This window comes from Poecilia reticulata, chromosome 19 (assembly GCF_904066995.2).
Source record: "Poecilia reticulata chromosome 19, P_reticulata-male-v2, whole genome shotgun sequence".
In the NCBI taxonomy this organism is placed as follows: Eukaryota; Metazoa; Chordata; class Actinopteri; order Cyprinodontiformes; family Poeciliidae; genus Poecilia; species Poecilia reticulata.
In genome coordinates this window covers 3,958,892-3,979,946 of record NC_088848.1, presented here as the reverse complement: position 1 = coordinate 3,979,946, position 21,055 = coordinate 3,958,892, and the positions used below count along the sequence as shown (strand labels likewise).

The window sequence follows — 21,055 nt, the reverse complement described above, 5'->3', positions numbered from 1 at the left end:
GCAGTATGCCTACACAGAGGAATATGAGCAGCAGAGGGGAAAAGGTAGTTTCCCTGCACATCTTACTCCTGGTTACAAGGTTTCAAAGAGAGCAACTGAGCAGGCCAGTGATGTAAGTGGCAAAACAAAAAAAACAACTAAGATTACGTTCACACAGCAGCCTGGAGTGATCCAAATCAGGAACTGCAGTTGCAAACGACCTGAAAGTGCCCCGCAAGCGCAGAAGAGGGCGCAATGACGTCACACATAGAGAGCGTACTATGGTACTCAGTGTTTTGCTAACCGCCATAAAGAAGAAGCGGTGCTCAGGAAACACGGATGCTAACGGTGGAGGACATCTTACGGTTTTAAAGCTGTTTTCCCGGAGCCAGCTATACCGTATTAACAACTTAATCCTCGTTATCGTCCGCCATGGTTGTGTTTTTTAATTCCCGTTTGGGCGTATCAGGACGCAGAATAGTGACGTTTGTCGAGTATCAATGACGTTCAGGGCTTGGCCGTTAGGACGCAGGTCACGTTCGAAAAAATGAGCAGCGTATCGGATATCGAAGTGGCCTGGGTCGCATTAAAAAAAAGTCTGACCTGTGTTGTTCAGAGTCTCATAAAATACGGAAGAGGATTAGGGCCACTGGAAAAAAAATAAAACAGTTCTGACTTTAATCTTAGAATTCTGAGATTAAAGATTAAAATCAGAATTCTGACTTTAAACTCAGAATTCTGACTTTTTTCTCAGAATTCTGAGATTAAAGTCAGAATTCTGACTTTAATCTCAGAATTCTGACTTTAATCTCAGAATTCTGACTTCTGAGATTAAACTCAGAATTCTGACTTTAATCTCAGAATCCTGAGATTAAAGTCAGAACTTTTTTTTTTTTTCCAGTGGCCCTAATCCTCTTCCGTACATAAAAAGATCAGATACATGTCGCATTAAGGGAAGAAAATCGGAATTGGGTCACTCCCTTCTGTCTGCAGTGTGAATAAACACTGCAACAGAATGTTGATCATTAACCGATCACATCACATTGCAGATCAAGTACCGACAGATGTACGAGCAAGAGATAAAGGGTAAAGCAAGCTCAGAAGCCGCAGCCGTTGAGTTGGTTCACGCAAGAGAAAACGCAGAAAACTTCAGCCAGGTATGAATATTACTAATTCTGTTTCCCAAATATGGATACCACAAATATGAAATATATTAAATTAATTTAAAAAACATCCAAGATTTACCAATATATGTCATTTAAAAAAAGTTTGCTTGCGATATTTGAAAGCATCTAAACAAGGGATGCAACAGACTAAAGGATAAAGTCAGTATTACGAGAATAAAGTATCCAACTTTATATTTCGACTTTATTCTCATAATATTACTTTATTCTTATATTATTTCAACTTTATTTTTGACTTTATTCTTGTAATGGTATAATTTTTATTCTTGTAAAACTGTAACTTTTTTCTTGTATTATGACTTTATTCTCATAAAACTATAACTATATTCTTAAATTATTATGACTTTATCCTCATATTATTTCAACTTTATTTTGGTAATAACATGACTTTATTCCTGTATTGTTATGACATTATTCTCATATTATTATGACTTTATTTTGGTATTATTTCAACTTTATGTTTGTAATATTATGACTTTTTTTGTAAGATGTCTTCATCCTTGTGTGACTTTATTCTTATAATGGTATGATTTTATTCTCGTAATTTTATTTATTTAAAAAAAATTTCTCCACATGGCCCTAATACTCTGTCGTAGTTTTTCATTCTTTCAACACCTTTCTGTTTTCTGGTTCTAAAATATAACATTTTCACTTTTAAAGATGCTACTAAAAGTTTAGATGGATCAAATTGAGGAAATGTTTTATTTGCAGATTGCCTACACTGAAGAATATGAGCAGCAACGAGGTAAAGGAAGTTTTCCTGCCATGATCACGCCTGGTTATCATCTTGCTAAGAAGGCTCAGGAAATTGCTAGTGATGTGAGTTTCAACTTAAAAACTTTATAACCCATCACTGTTTTAACAGCATAAAGTCAGAAATATTTAGTGTATCAAAAGATGCATAGTATGTCTGGTTGCTTCAAGGTCTTGTCTGAATATTTGCAATGTGAGCCGTTAAAAAATGAATCCCACGTCATTTGTGTCACCAAAAACGAATCAGAGCTCAGTGTAAAAGCTTTGGCCTCATACATCACCTTGTCATTACAGTCCAGAACAGATGAGGGGCAACAATCGGAGGGCTTACCCACTGACATAGCTCTTCAAACTGACTAATGCCATCTGTGTGTCTATACTAACACATGTCCTGAATCATCCATCATTCCCTCTGCAGCTAAAATACAAAAAGGACCTGAACAAGATGAAGGGCACATCCCACTTCCATAGTCTGACCTCTGACGACAATCTGACATTGAAGAATGCGCGGAAAATTAACAAGATTGTCAGTGAGGTAATTTATTCTGCAAAGCTTTCGTCCAACAAGCTTGTTTCGGTTTTCTGCAAAGGTTAATTAAGCAGCGTTTCCATTACAAATGTGGCAAAAAATAATTAAAAATTCCGCTAATGTTGAAAAAACACAAGTTTGGAATTGCGGTGTTTTCATTAAGTGAGAAATCACTTATTAAATTCAAATGTGAATAAGTTTAACTTTAATTCTATTAAATTTTTGAATCAACTGTTCTCTTTCTTCCTCATAATTTTGAGGAATTATGAGGAAGAAAGATGCTCTGCTGTCTTTATCAACTCCACAATAGTCACACTTACCAAAGCTGTGACCAAGGTTTTTCACACAATAAGTATAAACATGCCACGCCAACTACTTCCTGTTGATTTCTTCTTCTTGGTTTGCGCCTGGGGCAACATCCGGTTGTGGATCATGTGACTCGTGTGACTTGGAAAAAGTGTTTCCATTGCAGTTTTCTAAATAACTAAATCTTGATCCAACTGAAAAACACAGTTCATAGCGCTACAACCTTTTTTTAAATCGAAAAACTATGTTTTTTTTAACTGACGTGTTTCCATTAAGCAAATTTATTTTAGAAATGTCAGATTGCGCAGTTATATAGTCAATGTAAATGCAGCTATTGCCTCAGGGGAAAGACACCAATCATCCCCCTCAAATGTAAGAAATTGTGTGTATGCATGAGTCAAGTATCAGGTTTAATGTGTCAGTTTCCAACAAATATGAAACTCTCATCTCGCAATGTTGACATGCCTCTGTTATAAGGCTGCAGCTTTCATCCAAGGCCACAAGACGTCCCATCAAACCTTTTTATACTCTGCTTCATCCTGAGGCATCTGTCCTGACCGCAGTAAACATGCCGTCAGGCTGAGCCATTCATAGAACTGAATGCTGTCATTGTTATTTTTGCTACTTCTGAGATTATAAACCCATGTCAGAGATATATTTAGCATCCAGCACCAAAAGATTGTTTAGCATCTCATCAACTGAATAAAAAGAAAAGAAATGTTGAAATGTGGATGTTTGTTTTTTTGCAGGTGGAGTACAAGAAAGACTTGGAGAACACCAAAGGCCACAGCATTAACTTCTGTGAGACTCCACAGTTTCGAAATTCTGCCAAAATCGCTCAGTTCACCAGTGATGTAAGTCTAAATAAAGATATCAACAAACAATCACACCTTTATTTATATCTATTTTCTTCATGGAGGCTAATTATTAATAATACGTATGTCACTCTTCTATATATAGCATTAGCTATAGCAAAATCTCACAATGAGCAGATGGCAAAAGATGACATTTTTAAAATTAAACGTAGCTAAAATGGACCACATTAATAATGAAAACACTTAAAACAAAACATAGCAAAATTACTCACATGATTAAATGTGTCTAAAATATAAAAAAACACAGCTAGAATATAATATTTGTATATTTGTAAAGAATACACAGTTACCGACGGCAACAGAACAAAAAGGATGGGGGAGTTGTCAGTTACAGGTTGCTATGGTAACCACCAACTGTTGAGAGCAGACAGACCTTAAAACACCAACAAGTCTGGAGAAACAACTTCTTGACTGAACAAAATAAATTAAAAGAATAAATAAACAAATTTGGACAAACTTCAGATGTGAAGTGTTACACATGCATAGTTTTAAGTTGTTGCTTTTATCTGATTCCCGTTTATTGTTTTATACAGAACAAGTATAAAGAAAAGTACACCAGTGATCTGAAGGGCCACTATGAAGACTCAGGGTTTGATAAGAAGACTTTGCACGCCATGAAAGCAAGGAAGTTGGCGAGTGATGTAAGTCAGGACTTATTGAACACCTTGAAATGACATCTACAGAATGACAGTTCTTTATTCATCTTTAAAAACAACTGAGATCTTTAAATATGTTATCACTCAGTGGGTTTTTGCCAAACAATAAATAATATTTTTCAAAAACATGTCAGATTCATTAAATATGTTCCACCCATTTTACATTTAAGGTAAGTAAACACTGCCACAGAAAAAGGACAAAGTTACTTTTTCCTTGGTATCAGGAAAAAGGCCTCGTTTTTTAAATTTTTCCTTACTGAATCGTCATCCTAGAATCTCAATTTAAAAGTTAAATTCTGTGTGCAGAGTCTATGAAAGTCCTCCAATGGTTAAATGTTTGTTAAATCAATCATAAAATAAGTAGATCAGACTTCTCTCCTGTTAAAGCCAATGTGAACATTTCACCTTCATCAGTGCAGACAAAGCATCTGCATAATGTAGCATGAGATTAAGTGATGCTAAATGACCTGCATTTGTGTTGCACTTTCTCAAGTTTGAGGATTACAATCATTTATATCAACATTTACATTTATGACATTGAAACAAAAGCAACAAAATACTATGATGTATTTGTAAAGATGATGTTTTTTGCTCTGATATTTTATAAATCTCTGGTTTCCGTGCTAATGCACAATAATATTATTTTTTTTGTTTCAGATTTCTTATAAACAAGGCCAGGAGCAGGAGCAGGGTGAATATAACTACCCAGCCACTCTCACACCAGGTTACCAAAGCCAGAGGAAGCTGGACCCACTAAAAGATGTGAGTCCTCTCAAATTAGTTCAAACTCCCAATTTATCCCAGGAGTCCTACGCAGTTTTGAAAAGTCTGACAAAGTCTTGATCTCTGGATAAGCTGCATAAAAAAACAGAGTGGAAAAAATGTTGGAGTTTCCAAACATAATTCTTTATTTCATTATCTATAAGTTTAAAGATCTGAATTTTTGAAAAACATAGATACTTTTACAATGCTCGGTATTTAGACGAGTTCTTTTATGTTGTATATGTATTTTTTGTTTTTGACACAAATGCAATGTTTAAAAGTATCAATTTTGCTGTTTGCTGTTACTTGAAAATGTGGTAATATAAATGTGTAATATCCAAATAATGAAATCCAGATAACGATTAACTGTGCAGAATTATAATTTAAATAACTGATGGAAAGTTTAGCACATTTTGGTCATTTTGAAATGGAAATTTATAGGAAGCTTTTTAATCATAATGTTACTACAAAGGCTACATTCAGTTGACTTCATGCTTCTGATATATAAAATATTTTTAAATATTACAGAAAAACTACAAGCAGCATATTGACCAGGTCAAGTACAAGTCTGTGACCGACACACCTGAGATTATTTTAGCCAAGAAAAACGCTCAGCTTGTCAGCAACGTAAGTAAACACTAAGCAGGGACTCATAATGAGCACTTTTATTAATTTTCTAACAAGTTGCATGTATGAGCACTGATTCACTTTGGATTTGTGTGAACACAAAACTCGTTTGCCCCTCCAGTTAAATTATAAAGCAGGCTATGAAAAGACGAAGCACCAGTACACTTTATCTCAGGATCTGCCCCAAATCCAGCACGCCAAAGCCAGCGCAGCTTTGTGCAGTGATGTAAGTTTACACTGTTTTGCAAGCACAAACATGTACTAACCCACTTGTTTGCATGCAAAGTCCCATCTTCTATCTTTAATTTTTCCAAATCAATTTTAGATTAAATACAAAGAGGAGTGGGAGAAGACCAAGTCCAAAGCTTGTGAAACTGGCGTGGACGATCTGAGCGTGAGAGCTGCCAAAGCTTCCAGAGACCTAGCCAGTGACGTAAGTGAAAAGGAGTGAAACTGCTGATATCTAAGCAACAAAAAGAAAACTCCAAGTGGTATTAATCTATTTTAATAGCCTCTGAACCGAATTAAATGTGATTACCATCTGTTTTAGATTAAATACAAAGAGTACTACATGAAAAACAAGGAGAAGGCAGTTGGGGTGAATATGAGCGACTCCAAGACTCTACACTCTCTGCAAGTGGCCAAGATGAGCAGCGATGTGAGTGAAATTACCTCAGAGGTTTCAGAATAAACATAATAGATATACAGTTGGGATATTTGTTTAATTAACAGTCTGCTGTTGACGTCAAATTTATTTCTAGATCAAATTTAAAAACACCAAAAGATGGTCAAAGTGCTGTACAATGTCACCAAATGAAAAATACATTTGAATAAACATTGTGTAAAAAAAGTCACATAAAGAAGTGTGATTTGTATCACTAAACTGCACATAATAACTGCATTAAATCCCATTTTATTAATATTTATTGATACTCTCATTAATAAAGAAAGTAGACAAAATAGTAAAATCAACAGTCCAGACAATATGCACAGTTTTGGGGGGTTTAAAACATCATTAATTGGAATTTATGTTTACAATAATAAATCAAAACTCTTATCATGATGAGAAATTTATTACGATAAACGATACAATAAATTCCCACCCCCACCTTAGTTCAGTTAATTGTAGATAATTAGAAATTATTCAGTATATTTGTACAGTCCGGAAGGAGAACCAAAATTATATTTACATAATAATAGTGTGTATATTTAAACCTGTGCATCAAATTCTTGTATAAAAAAAAAATCTGTTAATTTGTTTGTTGTATCGTCAATCCACCTTTGGAAAAATCCCAAATTAACTCCCAGTTACACCACACGTTTTTGACAGGAGTTGTGCTCCATATTGAATTATTTTATTATTATTGCCTCTGTAGATTGAGTATAAGAAAGGCTCCAAGGAGAGCCAGGCGCAGTACAGCCTTCCTCTGGACATGATCAACCTGAGCCACGCCAAGAAGGCTCAGGCCCTCGCCAGCGACCTGGACTATCGAACGAAACTTCACGACTACACCATCATGTCCGACGACATCAAGGTCCAGCAGGCCAAAAAGGCCTACTCCCTGCAGAGCGAGGTGAGATCCAGCAGAGTTTGCAGCTGAAGGTTCATTCAAAAGGGATCTATTATGCAAAACTCACATTTTTGCACATTTTTGTACGTACGTTTGTGTTTCTACAGCTTATTAAAAAACAGCTCAAGTGTTTAAAAGAACAACCAACCGCTTTTTGGCAATTATGGCGATAAACGACAATAGTTATTTTGAGACCATTTTCAAGTAATATAATGGTAATGGCATAATACTGCAAGCACATCCTTTTAAAGATCAGTAAACTTTAAATCTTAATGAATATTTAAAACTAAAACTGGAAGAAACTTTAAATATTCAAACTTTAAATATCCACCTATGCAGAAACAACAACAAAAAAGAATTGTAAAGTCACTGTAAACAAAACTGAGGCTCGTTGAGACCAAAGTACCAGAATCAAGACTTTTGTTATCTAATTTTTGGTAGAGAGAGAGAAAAAACTAGAACAACAAAAAATAATGGAAATGAAAATTATTGAGTTTGTTTTAGTATAACATGCGATTAACTGATTTATTGATTTATTGCTTATTGCAACATGCCTGGCAATATGACAATGTTTTTTGGTGTTTGGAAAATGAGCCTTTTCACAAACCTCCCTAATGCTAAGTCACACGTACTGTTACCTAGCAACCCCAGCGGAACCCAAAGCGTCACCTAGCAACCCAAGCACATTTGGTCAGCTGGTTTTACCACTGTATAGAATAGAATAGAATTTATTATTTGCCACTGGTTGTTGTTCTTCTTTTCAAAGATGTATGGTTGTGTAATTGCACATCTGTTTGCAGCCATTTTCAGGTGCGAGTGTAAACTTTGAGTTGGGGTGGGGGGCGTGGCCAGCAGCAGATTATTTGGATTTAAAGGGACAGAGACCCTAAAACAGTTCATTCTGAAAGCAGAACTGACCAGACTAAAATCTCATTATCTAAGAACAGTTTGCTATCCTAACCTGCTCAATGAGATTATTATCTTCCTGCAGAACCAGTACCGTTCTGACCTGAACTGGATGAAGGGCGTCGGCTGGGAGGCTGAGGGATGCCTCAACATAACTCAGGCCAAGAAAGCCGGAGAGCTGCTCAGTGATGCAAGTTTATTTTCTGAGATATTAAAGTGACACAGATCCGTTTAGAGATGCTGTTCATCAACAATATATTCTGTTTTCACAGGTCAAATACCGTCAGAAGGCCGACAAAATGAGGTTCACCCAGGTGGCGGATGATCTGTACATCAAACACGCCAAGAAGAGTCAGGAGCTGCAGAGCGATGTAAGGTCTCATACACAGACTCTTCCATCATCATGGAGTTTATCTCTGTAATATTCATCTCTGTGATTTTACAGCTGGCGTACAAAGCAGACACAGAACAGATAATTCACCAGTACACCATGACAAAAGACGAGCCGCAGTTCAGACAAGCAAAAGCAAACGCTGACATGCTCAGCGGGGTGAGATGAAATTCATGTTTTCCCCACTCTCTGTTTCACAGTTTACTGTTTTCAGAAACAAAAGGGTTTAATCAATCAATCAATCAATCAATCAATCAATCAATTAATCAATCAAGTTTATTTGTGAAGTACATTCAGCAACAAGGCAGTTCAGAATGCCTCATGCCATGAAAACATAAACACCAATTCACCAAATGTGAAACAAAAACAGAGATTACTTTTTGCCAGGTTTCTTCCAGTGTATTATAAGCCTGGCGGGTCACCAGGCTCAGCATTCCTTATTTTTTAAAGTCTTTTTTAAATGTTTGATTTTTTTTTAAGACTTTATTTTTGGTGTTCAGATATTCATCTTCCAATCTTTCAATAACACATAATTATCAAGTGATATTTTAAAATGTCCTGTTAACTTAAAACATTTCTTAACTCAAAAACACGACGGGCCGCTGGACGTATGACTGCCCTGGCGCCCAACCACCAGGCTTATCAGGTTTTCTGGGGGAAACCTTGCATTTTGTCATTAAAATTATCCAGGGTTGCATTTATTCTACCTATGCAAACTTTAAAGAGAAAATTTTGTTGTTTTATTTAGAAGTAAAGCTGCATGTTTCATACAGACATCAGTCATCTTTTTACGCTTAATATAGCCAAAACACACTCTTGTAAATAAATGTTTGCAATATATTAAAGCATTTTGTAATTATTTGTAAGTATATTGTCACCTTCCTAAAATAGTAGCCTTAGTCAAACTGATTTTTGGCAACAACAAAAAAATACCACCTCTTTTTTGCCAAAAGATAATTTAGGCACAAAAAAAAGGAATTAACTAAATGACTTAGGCCATTATTTTTTGGTAGGTGACTGAGAAAATGTTTACCTTTAAAGAAAGGTAAACATAAAAACATAAAAATTTGATCACAAAATAGAAATATAATAAAGCAAAATTAAATAAGTACATAATTTCCAAAATAATTTATTTACCAGACTGAACAACCTTAATCAGTTTTTCTTATTGAGGTTTGATTACAAGTGCATCTGATGCTCAATTTCTTCCTTTTTATAGAAAGTGTACAAGAGCCAGTGGGAGAAGCAGAGAGAAAAGGGCTTTGAGCTCCGTTTGGACTCTCTGTCGATACTTACAGCGAAGGCTAAGAGAGACCTGGCTAGCGATGTGAGACGTTTAAATATTGGTGCAAAACCTTTTTGGAACAACTATAAAAATACTTGATGTGCCCTCCTGATTAAAGACATTTGAACACATCTGAGTCTGACTGAAAAGCTGCTAAATTCCTGTTCTGTTTCAGGTAAAATACAAGCAGGAGTACGAGAAAAGCAAAGGTAAAGTGATCGGGATTAAATCTGTCAGTGGCGACTCTCAGATGGCTCACTCCGCTCTGGCCACCAAACTGCAGAGCGACCTCCACTACAAGAAGAACTACGAGGACACTAAGACTAAATACAAGTAAGTCCCCTGGATTAACCATCATTTAACCATCGTTTACTAGTTATTCTAATTAAACCAGATTTCTGTTGCTGTATATCTAATTTAAACATCAGGAGCAATTTATTATTGAGTGGCTCAACAATTGCAGAGATAATTTAGCCTTAATCTTTGTACTCTTCAAGAGTATTTGCGTTAAAATACAGCTTATGTAAAAAGTGTAGAGTTAAAAAGCCAAGTATTGTTATGCAACATGACATACCGTAACAAATCTGGAAGCATAAAAAGAGAAATAACCCAGGTGTACATCTATAAACTAATACTTTGTAGCAACTTTTTATTAATAATTAATTTAGTTTTTTTGTTGTTATTGAATTGTGAAAAATATTCACCACTCTGAGATAGGGCACATCGAAATGGCTCAAAAACTTATCAGGACACAAGCGTTTCATATCAGCCAATATCAATAACTATTGATTAGTTTTTCAGTTTTAAATATCTGAAATGCAGCCAAACTGGTTTTCCTGTTTCACCTACAGTTTTCACTTCACACTGTTATTTATTTTTAAGCAGTTATGAGTCAGAACTTTAAACTGCTGCTGTATCAGTTACTCAGCAGGTTGTTGCTAGGTAACCAAAGAGTGAGTGGGTTGCTAGGTAACCAAAGAGTGAGAGAGTTATGCTGTGCGGTTCTGAAACAGAGTTCAGTGAAATTATTGAATATCCTATCAGACGTATTATCTATTAATATTGACTTTGTGTCTATCACAGTATCAATATTGTTATTGATTTATTGTCCGGTCCTACTATAAAGAGAAAAACGTTTTGAAATTCTGTTTATTTTACATATGAAAAATATTTTCTGATGGATTCGTCATCTCAATTGAGGATTATATTACCATTAAGGTTGCAAATGTTGTATATTTGCAATGATAGCAGCTTTCTAAGTCTAATATATCCTGACCCTTTGTCAGGATTAAAAATGAGGATTAAAATGAGGATTAAAAAAATAGTTTTAATCCTCATTAAAAACCTTTAATGAATGGCCCATTCATTAAGGTCACACAGCCACAGGCCTTGACATCCACAACAGATTTATTGTCCAAGGCAGGCAGTTGTGGGTCATCACCCTGGCGAAGCTCATGAATGAATTAATCTTTTTTTTAAATGAGAATGACCTCAAGGGCAAAAGGTCAGTGTAATGGCAGGATTTTAAACATCAACCTTCCCCACAGCGTGTCTCTGGATATGCTGAACATCAGCCATGCGAAGAAGGCTCAAGACCTGGCCACGGATACGAAGTACAGGACGTTCCTCCATGAATACACCACCCTGCCGACGGACATCAACGTGGCCTGGGCTAAGAAGGCCTACGACTTACAGAGTGATGTAAGCCTCCCCTAAGAACAACCACCTAACATGTCATTTAAATCTGCAATAATTAACCTGACTGTTTGTTTTAACTGTGTGTAGAAACAGTACAGATCGGACCTGAACTGGATGAAAGGTGTCGGCTGGGAGGCCTCAAAATCTCTGGACGTTCAGCAGGCGAAGAAAGCTTCAGATCTGGCCAGTGAGGTAATCTCAAAATAGATTATATGTTAGAGATTAAACATGCAATGAAAAAAATAACTTACAATTAACCAAAGCTCTAAAAACGGAGAAAAACTACAGATTTTATCCTCAGCAACCTTCAATAAATATTATTAATCAGATTGTCCTTCTTGGTCGTTTAGTCCTTTTAAATAAAAACACCCGATAAGTACAGGAAGAACTTTTTTATAGAGCGACAGTCCTCTATTTATAACCTCGTTACAGGGGGATTTATTTAAAGGTCACTCCTGTCATGATTACCAACATGACACCCAGAACAAAATGTAAGAGATTATTATTATTAGAAAACTCTTTTAATTATGTTGATACATCAGCAGCATCGGCTGCGTGACTGTTTTTATATTTGCAGTTTTTCAGAGCAAATGATTGTGATGAGTGCGCCCTCTACTGGTCATAACACATTTGTGCACTTCCTGTTTTATTCTTTGCCTCATCTGAACTGATTTTTTCTGTAATTATATAATTTATTTATTTTTATTTTTTTGCAGAAAAAGTACCGTCAGGATGTGAGCTCTCTGAAGTTCACCAGCGTTGAAGACACTCCAGAGATGAAACAGGCCAAACTCAGCAACAAACTGGCTATTGATGTAAGTTTAGGAAGAACAAATATCAATATCAGAAGTTATTACAGCCAAATCCAGATATTTATATACATTATATAAAAAAAGAAGAATTCTACAGAATGCCATTTGTAAAATTACGCAGTCAGTTTGCTTTATTTAGCCCTGCATTAAAAGAAAAAAAAATTTCATATTTCATTTAGAAATGTCACAATTTCAACTAAATTATGAAGCTGAATATTTAGTTAACCAACCAAATATTTAACTCCAGACTAAATATGTAGCTAAACTAAAGACGTTGAGCCAACATCTAGTAGTGTATTTCAAAGTGGAGACCACCAGGGGGCGATGTGGAGAAGATGGGGGAAAAACACGCAAAATAATATTTTTTTAATCTTAAAATTTTCATCATAATTTTTGATTCTTGTTTTTCAATTATTTTTTTAGATATGAAACACAAATTGAAAAAAAAATATTACAATTATTTTTAGATAAATATAAAAATACATATACTTCATACAGTATCTAAATAAATATATATTATGGAACATGGGACCGCCAGGGGGCGCTGTGGAGAAAATGGGGGAAAAGCTTCCTATTTTTCAATTTTTTTTTAGATGATACACAAAATAATTTATTTACATTATTTTTATATAATTATACATATATTTATAGAAGGTGTCAAATGCTGTTGAGGTGAATGTAATATTATCCGCTCTCACTACAAATAACCACACAAAGGATTCATTTTGTAGTTTCAACACTCATGCAGACTGAAACCTGGTTTCCTGCAGTAATGTTCGTCGTCCTGTTTTTTTGCAGAGATTGTACAGAGAAAAGGGAGAAAACATAAAACACAATTACACAGTGAGTGAAGAGCTGCCAGAACTGGTGCAAGCAAGAATCAATGCCAGAAACATCAGTGAGGTAAAACTTAGTTTTTTATTCTGATTATTGATCTGATTGTTGTGCTTCCATGAGTTGGTGTCTGATGATACATTTTCACCGTTAGAGTCAATACAAGGAATCCTGGACGAAGTTACGCGACGGCGGCTACAAGCTGCGTCTGGACGCGATTCCCTTCCAGTCCGCCAAGGCGTCTGCAGACATCCTCAGTGATGTGAGACCCGGTTCAACCACACACAGTCTTACTGTGGAAATCATTGGTGTGACACCCAATATGAAATGTTCAAGAAAGAGTTTCAAAAGTTGAACATTTGCTAGAAAAAAATCTGAAATTTTGAGATTAGTATCAGAAATTTTCAAGAAAAAAGTCAAAAAATTGCTAGAAAAAACTAACATTTTTAAAGCAATCTCTGACACTTTCAAGAAAAAATCTTGGAAGTTTCCAAGTTTGAAAAGTTGAACATTTTCTTGGAAAAAAAAAAAAAACCTTTGTGATCAATGTTAGAAATTTTCAAGGAAAATGTGGAAATTTCTGAGTTTGAAAAGTCAAAAAATATATTTTTAATCAATCTCTAAACTCTTCTAAGGAAAACATGGAAATTTCTGAATTGAAAAATCAAAAATTAGCTTGAAAAAAATCAGAAATTTTGAGATTAGTATCAGAAATTTTCAAGAAAAAAACTTTTCAATTTCTGAGTTTCAAAAGTCAAAAAATTGCTAGAAAAAAACTCCAAAATTTTTAAATCAGTCTCTGGAAATTTCAAGAAAAAACTTGGAAACTTCTGAGTTGGAAAAGTGAAAAACTTACTAGAAAAAAAAACCCTCAAAAAGTTTGATATTAACCTAAAATTTTTAGAATAAATTAGGAAATTTTCAAAAGTCAGAAGTTGTTTTCAACCTTTCGGGAAAGAATTCCAGTAAATTTTTCTTTCAAACTCAGAAATGTTTTTTTCTTGAAAGTTTCTGAGATTAATCTCCAATTAGTATTATTCCATTATTATTGCTTATTTCATTTAATCCAATACTCAAAAATTTATAGATGTACTCAAAAACAAGAATATGTTACATTAACTTCAATTAAGTTCAATCACACACAGAAGGTTTTACTGTGGAAATAATTTGACACGTAAATTGATTGATTTCAGGTAAAATACAGAGAAGAATTTGAGAAGGCCAAAGGGAAGATGATTGGACTGAAGGGGCTGCAGGACGACTTGAACATCGCGCATTCGGTTCACGCCAGCAAGCTACAGAGTGATGTGAGTGCTTATGCCCTGTACTTTATCTAGAAATAAGCAATTAGAAATCACATTCATGAATTCTGTTCTGAATTTAGATCAAGTATAAGAAGGACTCAGCGAATCAGCTCTCAAAATTCCACCTGCCCATGGATATGGTTGAGGTCGCTCATGCTAAAAAGGCGCAGTCTCTGGTCAGCGATCACGACTACCGGCTGTCTCTGCATCACTACACGTCGCTGCCCGATGACATGAAGGTGCAGGCTGCCAAGAGAGCGTACGAACTGCAGAGCGAGGTGAGACGGACTTCAGAAACTCCTCTGGCCGCACGGCTTCAGCACCAACAACGAGCTTTACTCAAAGCTGCTCCACCGCTCGTCATTATCAGAAATGGTTTAAGTTGGTTGTGGTAAGAATAAGTAACCGTAGCTACCTAAAAAACCTCAGCTGCTCATAGTTCCTTCAGTGCATCAGGGCCGTTCGAGATGGAGAAAAAGGAGCCTAACAAATCTCACATTCTTAGATTATTGTCAGAAATTTTCAAGATAAAAACTTGGAAATCTCTGACTTTGAAAAGTCAAAAAAAATTGCAAGCAAAAACTCTGAACGTTTGAAATTCATTTCAGAAATTTTAAAGAAAAAATGTGGAAATTTATGAGTTTTAAATTTTTAAATCAATTTCCGAAATTTTCAAGAAAAACATGGAAATTTTCAAACTTGAAAAGTTGAAAATTTGCTTGAAAAAACCCCCCTGAAATTTTCAAGAAAAAAATGTGGGAATTTCTGAGTTTAAAAGTCAAAATATAGCTTAAAAGAACTGATTCATCTTGAGAGTGAAATCAGAAATTTTTAAGAAAAGACTTGAGAATTTCAGAGTTTGAAAAGTAATAATAAAATTTTTAGATTAACCTAAAAACAATTCTAGAATTTTTTTTTTTTAAATATTCAAAAGTCAAAAGTTTTTTCACGTTGGAAAACGAATTTCCAGCAAATCTTCGACTTTTCAAACTCAGTAATGTCCACGTTTGTTTTTGTTGAAAATTTCTGAGATTAATCTCCATTTATTATTATTCAAATTTCATTACTTATTTCATTTAATACATACTCCAAAATTTTGGATCAGTCCAAAATTTTGAGTCAGATGTACTAAAAAAACAAGAATATAATATGTTACATTAATTAAAATGTTATATGTCACCAGAGAAGAGAAAGAATAGTTAACTATAACATCAAGGCTCCTGATGAGGGTTTGTAAACCTCCGACTGGACTTGTATTCTTTCATGTTTCTCTGTCATCCTGTAAGAAAGCAAAATGTTCAGTCAGACATGTAAACGTGAAAACTTTTACATGTTTTCACACAGAGAAAACATGTAAACGTTTTCTCTGCGTGTGTAAAATTACAGGAAAGTTTTCTGTCCACAGAGAATGTATCGCTCCGACCTGAACTACCTGCGAGGCGCCGCCTGGATCGCGACCGGAGCTCTGCAGATCGAGGAGTCCAAGAGAGCCACAGACCTCATCAGTGACGTGAGACGCCATCTTTGATTTTCTTTTTATCACAACGATAAAAATATCATCTCCTCTTTTTTAAGTATCAAATATCTCCCTCTGCTTTGCTCCTGCTCTGCATCCACGAAGCCTCATTTTCAAAGATTCCTTGAGATGCTAATCAGCTGCTTGCGGTTGCAAAAACAATACCTCGTTGCCACGGTTACAGCTTTTACAAACGTAAAAGCGTAAGAGCTGCAAATTGTGGGACAGCCGGACGATAAATTGTCCCAGAAATGATTGCGATAAACGATAATATTGTTGTTTTGATAAACTTTAATTTTAAAAACAAAGCAACTGGAAGATATTTTAAATATGCGACAACCAAAAACAAAGAATAAAATCAAAATAAAAACCACTTATACCCAAAAAAATTTATAAAATGGATGATAATGTTTATAGAATTGAACTCCAAAAAAATCATCAGAATGAAAGTGATTGAGCTCAATTTGATTTATCATGCAATCAATCGATTAATTTATTTTTGTGACCCAACCAGTTATTCAGTTCAGTTATATTGGTTTGCAAAACTTTCCTCCATTAATAAACTAAATAATTTTAGCAAAAGTCCATCTTCCTTCAAAAACTGCATTTTGTGTTTTCCCAGAAAAATCTTTTTTCCCAGCCGTGTCCACAAGAAAACATACAGATTTTTAAATATTTTATATTTACACTCATTGATTTGGGAAGGGGCTGCACAGTGGCGCAGCTGGTAGAGCTGCTGCCTTGCAGCAAGAAGGTTCTGGGTTCGATTCCCGGCCCCGGTTTTCTGCATGGAGTTTGCATGTTCTCCCTGTGCATGGTGGGTTTTCTCCGGGTACTCCGGTTTCCTCCCACAGTCCAAAAACATGACTGTCAGGTTAATTGGCCTCTCCAAATTGCCCCTAGGTGTGAGTGTGTGTGCATGGTTGTGTGTCTCTGTGTTGCCCTGCGACAGACTGGCGACCTGTCCAGGTGACCCCGCCTCTCGCCTGGAACGATAGCTGGAGAGGCACCAGCACCTCCTGACCCCACTGAGGGACAAGGGTGTATAGAAAATGGATGGATGATTTGGGAAGAATTTAAATGATTTTCTCTGAAAGGTAATAAAACGTCCGTTTTCTGTCACAGAAAAAGTACCGACAGCAGCCGTACAAATTCAGGCACACTTCCGTCGCCGACTCCCCAGATATCATCCACGCTAAACTCAGCGGACAAATCACAAATGAAGTGAGTCAGGAACTCTATTGATACACTTTTACTACGCCTTCAGTAGGTTTTATAATATGCAACATAATACTTTTTGTTTTTTTTCTCAGCGCCTGTACAAAGAAAAGGGCATAAACGACCAGCACAGCTACACTATTACAACCGAGCGACCAGAGATTACACAAGCAAAGATAAACGCCTCCAACTTCAGTGAGGTGCGACGATTTCAGCTGCTCGCCGAAATAAAATGACTGTCCAAGATGTTTAATTTACTCTCTGTGTGCTACATTTGCTGCAGGTAAAGTACAGAGAGTCCTGGCATACGCTGCGGGCTCAAGGCTACAAGCTCACCATGCAGGACATCCCCTTCCAGGCCGCCAAGAGCTCCACGGGCATCGCCAGCGACGTAAGCAGAACCGGAGGAAAACCTGTAAAAATCGATTAAAAAATATCAACTAGATTAATCCCACTCTGCAACAGCACATTATGGTTATTATAAGCAGAAAAAGAAAGGAAGAGTAAACATCCGCCAAAAAACTCCTGACATTTTCTAGAATAAACAAGGAAATGTCTGAGTTTGAAAAGAATTCAAATGAGTTTCAGAATGGTTCTGGGAAAATCTCAGAGTTCTGAGTTTAAAATATTGAAAATTTGCTAGAAAAAAACTCACAAACGTTAAATAAGTCTGGGAAATTTCTAATTTGGAAATTTGAGTTTCAAAAGTCGAATATTTTCGACTTTATGAACTCAGAAATTTCCAAGTTAGTCTCCAGAAAATTTCTGATATTAATCTCAAATTTTTTAAATTTTGTTCTTGCATATTTTTTGACTTGCAGCGTAAGAATTTATTTTCTTGCTTTTTCTTGAAAGTTTCTGAGATTTTTCTCAAACTTTGAGTAATTTTCAAGCAAATTTTTTGACTTTTCACACAATTTTCTTCCAAGAAATTGTTTGAATTTTTTTTTTCTCACAAATTTTCGACGTTTGTAGCTCAGAAATTTTCTTTTCTTCTAGAAAAATTCAGAAATTGTTCTCAAAATTTCAGTTTTTTGGCAGAAATGAACTCGGATTTTTATTTTGGCTCGCCGTAAAACAGCCCGACTCTTTTTCACTCATGTTTGCGCCTTTGCACTGTCGGATCGCAGCGCAGGCCAAAACGAGTGATGCGATTCATCTGCCTTATGTAACAGAAACACGTTAAGCTTTCTGGACCAGTCGCGTGCGCTGACCCGTTACTGAAGCAACCAGGAAGTCAACCGAACTCGTGTCTCTGCAGTACCAATACAAGCACAACCACCTGCTGGAGAAGGGGAAACACATCGGGGTCAGGAGCGTCACGGAGGACCCCCACCTGCTGCACTGCCTGCAGGCCGGCCGGCTGGCCAGCGACCAGGAGTACCGCCGGGACGCGCTGTCCGCCAGCGGCCGGTACCACCTGACCCCGGACATGATCCACCTGGTGGCGGCTAAAAACGCGCAGGCGCTGGCCAGCGACCAGGACTACAGGACGAAGCTGCACGATTACACGGTGCTTCCCGACGACATGAAGGTGAAATGGGCCAAGAAGGCGTACAGCCTGCAGAGCGAGGTGAGGAACAAAGACGAGGGACGTAAAGGAAGAAGAAGAAACACCGACGCACAACTTGATTCATGTGTGTTTTACTGCTTCGTGCGTAGAAACAATACAAATCCGACCTGAGCTTCATGAAGGGAGTGGCCTGGGACGGAGTGGGAACGCCGCAGCTGGAGGCGGCCAAGAAGGCAGGAGAACTCATAAGTGACGTGAGTATTTGGGAAAAAATGACGCTAGAACCTGATCTGTCTCTAATAATAATAATAATAATAATAATAATAATAATAATAATTCATTTTATTTTATTTCTAGCCTGTAAGACAAGCAATTAAAAACAAAATGTAGACACAGAACAAACAGGGAAGCTAAATAATGCAATAAAAGTACAATAAAACAAAAAGAAGTTTATTTAAAGTGGAATAATTGATCCGACTTAAGTCTGGATTTTAATACTCTGAAGAGTAAAAAATAATAATACTGTGTTTCACTTGAGATTTTCACTAATATTTTCATGTAAAGGCTTAATAAAATAATTTTAAATACTTAAGGAAACATTTAATTGTTTGTATTTTCTTGCTTCAGTCACATAATATTTAGTTTATTTATAAAAAAAAATAAACAGAACCAAAAGAAGCAGCTTTCAGTTTCTGGGAACAAACTTCCAGAAAACTGCAAAACAGCCGAAACGCTGATGAGTTCCAATAAATCAAACCTGTTTAAAACTGCATTTGATTAATAATAACTGGAATAATATAAATGATGTGTATTTGCTTCATTATTTTCACAAAATCCATCCATTTTCATTCACCCTTGTTCCTCAGTGGGGTCAGGAGGTGCTGGTTCCTCTCCAGCTAGCGTACCGGGTGAGAGGCGGGGTCACCTGGACAGGTCGCCAGTCTGTCGCAGGGCAACACAGAGACACACAGGACACACAACCATGCACACACACACTCACACCTAGGGACAATTTGGAGAGGCCAATTAACCTGACAGTCATGTTTTTGGACTGTGGGAGGAAACTGGAGTACCTGGAGAAAACCCACCATGCACAGGGAGAACATGCAAACTCCATGCAGAAAGACCGGGGCCGGGAATCGAACCCAGAACCTTCTTGCTGCAAGGCAACAGCTCTACCAACTGCGCCACTGTGCAGCCCATTTTGACAAAATGTATTTTTTTATTGCTTGATCCATAATTTGATCTGAAACTTGCTATACAATTAAACTTCACTTATTTATGAAGCAATTTCCACTGAAAACGTTTCACAATAAAGAAAAAAAAAAAAAAAGGTTAAAAATAAAACATTATTCAAATCAGAGGAAAGAAAAACAACAAATCAAACGAATTAAAACCTTGTGACGTGATTTTTATTTATTTTTTCCTCCTGCAGAAGAAATACCGCCAGCTGCCGGACAGAATCAAGTTTACGTCGGTGGCCGACTCTCCCGACATCGTCCACGCGAAGACGAGCTACCAGCAGTGCAGCGAGGTAGAAAGAAGACAAAACACGCATACATACGTACTTTAATTCTCCCTCTAGCTGTTAATGTCTTTTATTGTGCATCGCAGAGACTGTACAAGTCTGGAAAGAACGACGAGATGCATAAATACACCTTACACCCAGACGATCCCGACTTCATCAGAGCCAAGATCAACGCTCAGCAGATCAGCGATGTAAGACGCTTTTAGTGAATAAACCGCAGATGATTCCTCTTTATCGTCCTATGCTGAGATTTTTCTTCTTCTTTCACTGTGAAGAAAGTTTACAAGGCCTCAGGGGAGCAGGTGAAGACGTCAGGCTACGACTTGAGGCTGGACGCGATCCCCTTCCAAACAGCCAAGGCCTCCAGAGACATCGCCAGCGACGTAGGTTTGGTCCGGAGGTCATGGACACGACGCATGTAATTATGTACATCTGGACGCTCATGCGCACGACGCCGGAGGGCAAGAAGACGATTCTCTTACTCGCCATCCAACGTCGCGCAGCTGTAGCAGAACGACTCCCTTAACTAAATGGAACCTGGGTTTGTTGGTATTATTAATTTAGCGCAGTGTGTCACAGTAAAGCGAAGAATAACCCTGGAAAACAACTAAAAAAAACCCCAAACTTTTCAGTGCTATTTGTGTTGGTTGTGCTACAAAAAGACCCGTTGCCATAGCAACCGACAGCAACGCCACTATACGTTTCAGGATTTAACACCAATAAAACCACTGAAACATTTTCAAAACAAAGAACAGAACATTCAGTCCGTTACAGTTTTATGGTTTTATCATCAATGTTTATTTTTGCA

At 36.7% G+C, this 21,055-nt stretch overlaps 1 protein-coding gene across 3 annotated transcripts in view; it reads left to right on the top strand.

Moving 5' to 3' along the window:
• The window catches only part of nrap (nebulin-related anchoring protein), a 29,968-nt gene that overhangs the window by 6,088 nt on the left and 2,825 nt on the right, over nucleotides 1-21,055 (top strand). For 2 of the 3 annotated variants that reach the window (XM_017310900.2, XM_008436675.3), the window contains 33 exons: nucleotides 5-112; nucleotides 1,029-1,136; nucleotides 1,875-1,982; nucleotides 2,335-2,451; nucleotides 3,501-3,605; nucleotides 4,160-4,267; nucleotides 4,940-5,044; nucleotides 5,573-5,671; nucleotides 5,793-5,897; nucleotides 5,997-6,104; nucleotides 6,222-6,329; nucleotides 7,048-7,245; nucleotides 8,234-8,338; nucleotides 8,421-8,519; nucleotides 8,594-8,698; nucleotides 9,759-9,866; nucleotides 10,000-10,157; nucleotides 11,372-11,525; nucleotides 11,610-11,714; nucleotides 12,239-12,337; nucleotides 13,133-13,237; nucleotides 13,323-13,430; nucleotides 14,362-14,475; nucleotides 14,553-14,750; nucleotides 15,878-15,982; nucleotides 17,114-17,212; nucleotides 17,302-17,406; nucleotides 17,490-17,597; nucleotides 18,468-18,779; nucleotides 18,869-18,973; nucleotides 20,155-20,253; nucleotides 20,334-20,438; nucleotides 20,523-20,630. In XM_017310900.2, coding sequence (XP_017166389.2) covers nucleotides 5-112; nucleotides 1,029-1,136; nucleotides 1,875-1,982; nucleotides 2,335-2,451; nucleotides 3,501-3,605; nucleotides 4,160-4,267; nucleotides 4,940-5,044; nucleotides 5,573-5,671; nucleotides 5,793-5,897; nucleotides 5,997-6,104; nucleotides 6,222-6,329; nucleotides 7,048-7,245; nucleotides 8,234-8,338; nucleotides 8,421-8,519; nucleotides 8,594-8,698; nucleotides 9,759-9,866; nucleotides 10,000-10,157; nucleotides 11,372-11,525; nucleotides 11,610-11,714; nucleotides 12,239-12,337; nucleotides 13,133-13,237; nucleotides 13,323-13,430; nucleotides 14,362-14,475; nucleotides 14,553-14,750; nucleotides 15,878-15,982; nucleotides 17,114-17,212; nucleotides 17,302-17,406; nucleotides 17,490-17,597; nucleotides 18,468-18,779; nucleotides 18,869-18,973; nucleotides 20,155-20,253; nucleotides 20,334-20,438; nucleotides 20,523-20,630 — 3,981 coding nt within the window. The remainder of the gene's footprint in view (nucleotides 1-4; nucleotides 113-1,028; nucleotides 1,137-1,874; nucleotides 1,983-2,334; nucleotides 2,452-3,500; nucleotides 3,606-4,159; nucleotides 4,268-4,939; nucleotides 5,045-5,572; nucleotides 5,672-5,792; nucleotides 5,898-5,996; nucleotides 6,105-6,221; nucleotides 6,330-7,047; nucleotides 7,246-8,233; nucleotides 8,339-8,420; nucleotides 8,520-8,593; nucleotides 8,699-9,758; nucleotides 9,867-9,999; nucleotides 10,158-11,371; nucleotides 11,526-11,609; nucleotides 11,715-12,238; nucleotides 12,338-13,132; nucleotides 13,238-13,322; nucleotides 13,431-14,361; nucleotides 14,476-14,552; nucleotides 14,751-15,877; nucleotides 15,983-17,113; nucleotides 17,213-17,301; nucleotides 17,407-17,489; nucleotides 17,598-18,467; nucleotides 18,780-18,868; nucleotides 18,974-20,154; nucleotides 20,254-20,333; nucleotides 20,439-20,522; nucleotides 20,631-21,055) is intronic. The other variant, XM_017310901.2, reaches the window with a different exon arrangement.